Source organism: Varroa jacobsoni, unplaced genomic scaffold, assembly GCF_002532875.2.
Source record: "Varroa jacobsoni isolate VJ856 unplaced genomic scaffold, vjacob_1.0 contig00429, whole genome shotgun sequence".
Classification (NCBI taxonomy): domain Eukaryota; kingdom Metazoa; phylum Arthropoda; class Arachnida; order Mesostigmata; family Varroidae; genus Varroa; species Varroa jacobsoni.
Window position 1 is genome coordinate 152,030 of NW_019214464.1, and position 4,565 is coordinate 156,594.

Below are 4,565 nucleotides of genomic sequence, written 5' to 3' on the forward strand. Positions count from 1 at the left end.
CCAGAGATACATATAAAACAGTGAACCTCTAGCTGACAAAGCCACATCTTGCTCAACTCAAGGAACGCGTACAAACAGTGTTTCATAGAGACCTACTATTTGATGTCTGGCTTGAATTCAATTTCTATGTTATTGTTGCGTCCGTATATTCTAGTTTTACTCAAATTTCAGTAGGTTGCTTCCTGACGTCGCTGCTTGCCGACCTCCTTTCTACACCTGCTATTACATTTGTTGTTCTTTTCACTCTACTAGACGGTGCGCGTCGTTAAGGCTTAGTCCTCAATTATTTCAAGCGGCGAACCGTACTCTTCTGTCAACCGGCTTTCTTGATTTTCCACTTTTGACGCTGCAGTTGTCGTGATCGCTACAGCGGTCCCCTACAGTGGTGCGTGACGTCATGACGTTAGGCGTTCATTGCCGTTCTTCTAATGGTTGCGTTTTTTGATGTTAGATGCTCGTTCGTTTTGCGTGCATACAATTTTACTCCGCGGCGGATGCTGCTGCCGCGCAAGGAAAACACGTTTGGGTCCTTTATACCCTCTCTCGCGTCTTGTGTCGTTTATCGCAGCTCCGGTCCTCATCACCCGGTGCGGCACGGACGCTGGCCAGCCGGCTCTCGGCTTTGCACCGTCGAATCAGCGCCACTTTTTCACAGGGCATCTTTTCTGGCAGAGTTGCCCTTACAATACCCAGAATCGTCACGATTGCATCGTATCCAGTTGACGGACCCGACAAGAAAAACCAACTGATTTAGTGGCGTCTGTGTGTGTCTATATATATATGTATGTTGGCATGTGTTGGTTGGCCTGTTGGCAGACGTAAATATGGTCGTGGAGCGTCGTTTAGAAGAATTGCCGAGATAGCATCTTTTGTTTCGTATCAAGTCGATGTGATTTGATGGCCGCTGCTTTTCTGGCTGCTTAGCGTTTGATCTATCCTTTATTGTATAATATGACTGCGGCCGGACATTCTGACCTGTTGACTGGGACTGAACTTGGATTGGTTAACACCCCTCGTATTTCTAACCGTGTTGGTTTATAAAGCAGACGCCTGCACGCGTCCCGTAAGAGCAGTATTAGTGTTGAGTAAATATGACGTAACCGCTGTATATGTTATGTACAGGCGCGAACTTCATTTCAAGCTGCCTTCATCAGTAGCAGTCGTTTACAGTGGCCTATTATGACAGGAGCGGTAGTAGAGCATCGGTGGGGTGTGAAGCGACGCAATTGTTGACTTTGCTATTCTTCGCTGATTTTTCTTTTATTTTGCAGAGACGCGCACTCGACGCGAACGACGCTGGGTGACGGCCCAGCCGGCCACCAAACGTTGATCAATCAATTTCGATCAGTTCGCATAGCGGCGTGGAGGAGGCCGTTGTATCTGAAAAAAAAGCTGTTATTTTGTGAGTAAAACCTGGTGTTGTTTAGTTAATCACTTCGCACCCGATTACTGTGCTATGAAGACCTTCAGTGACTACAGCTGCGTTTTGCTTGGGAGCATAGTTCTTAGTGTCGCAGTCGGACAGAGTTTCACGTTTCGGGAAACTCAAAGTACCGAGAGACCAGTTGTTGGACAATATTTTTATGGCAGTGGATTTGGTCAACAACAATATTTCGGACAAAATGTACCCAGCATAGCAACTCCGATTGAACAGAGGCGGGATAATCCCAATGATCCATACAACCAAGGTGGCATGTTACCAAATCTAGGCCCGATTCAAAATGGAGGTGTACAGAAGGATCCCCCAGCACCTGATGATGTTCCTCCTGGTCAGTGTATTTGTGTGCCATTCTACCAATGCACCCAGGGGCACATCAATGATGACGGGTCAGGGATTCTCGATGCACGAACTAAAAGCCCACCCCAGAATGAGATTCCGCTCGATGGTCTGCTCGGTGGTGACGAGAACTGCCCCGGGATTGATCAACTATGCTGCAAGGAACCTAGGGGAGCTCACGAAACGAGCGACATTACTTTTTCATGCGGTATACGTAATGACAACGGACTCAACAGTCGGATCCTACAGAAGCATGCCAAAGGGGAAGCAGAGTTTGGTGAATGGCCTTGGCAAGCGGCTGTTCTAAAGAACATAAATGGACAAGTTCACTTTGAGTGTGGAGGTACCCTAATCAGCAGTCGTCACGTCCTTACTGTGGCCCATTGTGTATACAAGTCACAGGCTTCGGGCATACCTTTGGTGGTACGTCTCGGAGAGTGGGACACAAAGAGCGAAGTCGAATTCTACCGCCATGCCGACTACCTCGTCAAGAATATTATCATCCACCCTAACTTCCGCAACGCTTCCCTTTGGAACGATATTGCCGTACTCGAAGTGGACGGTCCCATACAATTCCAACCGCATATTCAGCCTATTTGCCTACCCAATCCAGGCGAATCATACGAGGGCCATGACTGTATCGTGACTGGCTGGGGTAAGAACTCCTACCGTAGTGGAAGCTATTCGAATATCATGAAAGAGGTCAAAGTGCCTGTTATCGAGAACGTTAACTGCCAGCAGAAGCTTCGACGGACACGACTCGGACCTTACTTTAAGCTGTTCGAGGGTTTCATTTGTGCTGGAAGTCAAGAAGGTGAAGATTCGTGCAAAGGTGATGGTGGGGGTCCCCTATCATGCTATCGTCATGACGGTCGGTACGCGCTGGCCGGCCTCGTCTCGTGGGGTATTGATTGTGGTTCGAGGGACGTTCCCGGCGTTTACGTGCGTGTTACGCGTTACTTAGACTGGATTGCCGAAGTGACTGGAAAACCCATCTCGTCTTTCAACCCCTAGCATATATCCAGATTTCTAGTGCCGCATTACGACAAACTGAGCACAAAGAAAGCGAACATGTGTGTTTCGCACCTCACTGATGCTAGCTTCTGTAACAAAACAAATTACAATCGAGCGAAGGAATGGACGAAACAAGACGGAGAAACCAATAACGAGGCTTAAAGTGTTACCTGTTCCTTATTATTATTATGGTTATTTTAGAGCGAACACATTGTTTTCCTTAAGGAGCGGGTTTTTTCATCGATGTAGATATGACAAGAGCTGTAGCCCTCAAATAGTGAAATATACATAATATTTGATAATAACAATGTTGGTATTACTGCGGATAATAATAAATATTAATTGAAAAAAAATGAACTTTATAAATAGTGTTTTGTGTATAATATCATAAGTATGTATTCATGAGTTCCTGATTTCTAACGAGTCTACAGCTGCTCGTATTAGACCTAAGAAGTACTTCTACATATCTAAATGGTGTCAACGATTTGAAGCCTATCAAATATCTATTTTTATCTATTTATATGGAAAAGACTTATTATCGTTTGGTTCAAAACCAACATTATAGGTTTTATTTAGATAGATCAATGCGTCAGTAGCAGAGACGTTCTATACCAACAGAGTGCCGCCGGCCGGGCCTTAAGTTTCCGTAAAGTGATTCTGTTTTTTTTTTGTCACTTTTGTTGTGCTGTCCTAAACGACAACTGTTTCCTAAACTACACGTTTTACGTGATGACTCCATCTATTAGGATCAATGCATTATTCAATACGTAACTCAGCTAAAACGGACCGGCTCGTCACATGTTTTCGTTTTTGACTAGAAGTGATAAAAAAAAAAAGTCGCACATAGCTTCTTTCTTTCGATGATATTGAATGAGCTTGGGGAGCCACTGCTGTATAATTCTATTGGCATGGCGGCAGACAGCTTATCAATTTGACGTCAACTGTTGCCCTCGTAGCTCACGTACTTCTTTTCCGTGCAGGAGACCATCCCTTTGTCTTGTTCTCTCTGGAAAAAAATGGCGTCCAGTTTCATCTACTCGGCTAGCGACATGCAAGATGCTGCGTGTAGGTAAGTTCGCCAATCTACACAGCGAAATGTACTTATCTGTTTCTTTTGTGTCGCACCCCTCAATCACTCGACGTTCTCAGCGCTTTCGAGGCGGAACAAAGAACTTTTTGTCTCGTCCTGTTGAAGTATTAGTGTCCAGTGGTAATCGTTAGTTGGCCAACGATGTTATCTATTGTGGCACGGCGAACGGCACCTCAAGATAAAACTAGAATAAGCACCAAATGGCCAACATGTCATTTTTTCGTTCAAATAGTTTTTGTTTCTAAATTTATGAGGAAAAGGCAGTGGGATGGAAGTGGGGCGGGGGTGGGGTACAGAGAGATTGTGTTGTTGATGTTTTACTGTATTTCTCTTCAATGTCGTTAGCGATAGTGCCGTTGTTGTAGTCGGTGTCGATGGCAGATAGTCGTATGAATGCTTTCTGGATGCATTGTGCTTTGTGGATGCATTGTGTTAATGTGAAGAGTTGCTGAGTGTTTTTTCTATCTCGAGGAAGCGTCACATGAGTCGGCCTACTGGAAATTCTCCTCATGTATAGACACCTTGAAATTCATTAGAGCGTTACATAGTTATTCTTTTCCGTTGCCGTATTCTGTATTTTTCCTTTTTGTGTGTTATATGCAATCTCATTTTGCGTCTCTGTGAAACTCTTTCTTTCTCATGTTTTTCTCTCTCTCTCTCTCTCTCTCTCTCTCTCTCTCTCTT

General features: G+C 44.8%; 1 protein-coding gene across 2 annotated transcripts; it reads left to right on the plus strand.

Annotated features, from left to right (window-relative positions):
• Positions 1 to 462: 462 nt before the first annotated feature.
• LOC111271216 (phenoloxidase-activating factor 2) lies at positions 463 to 3,157 on the plus strand. 2 transcript variants are annotated; one of them, XM_022851880.2, is made up of 2 exons: positions 463 to 782; positions 1,272 to 3,157. In XM_022851880.2, the coding sequence occupies exon 2, from the start codon at positions 1,457 to 1,459 to the stop codon at positions 2,789 to 2,791; it is 1,335 nt and encodes a 444-aa protein (XP_022707615.1). In that variant the 5' UTR covers positions 463 to 782; positions 1,272 to 1,456; the 3' UTR covers positions 2,792 to 3,157. The 2 variants fall into 2 exon arrangements, with proteins under 2 accessions (XP_022707615.1, XP_022707616.1); XM_022851881.2 differs by having other exon boundaries at positions 463 to 762.
• Positions 3,158 to 4,565: the final 1,408 nt, after the last annotated feature.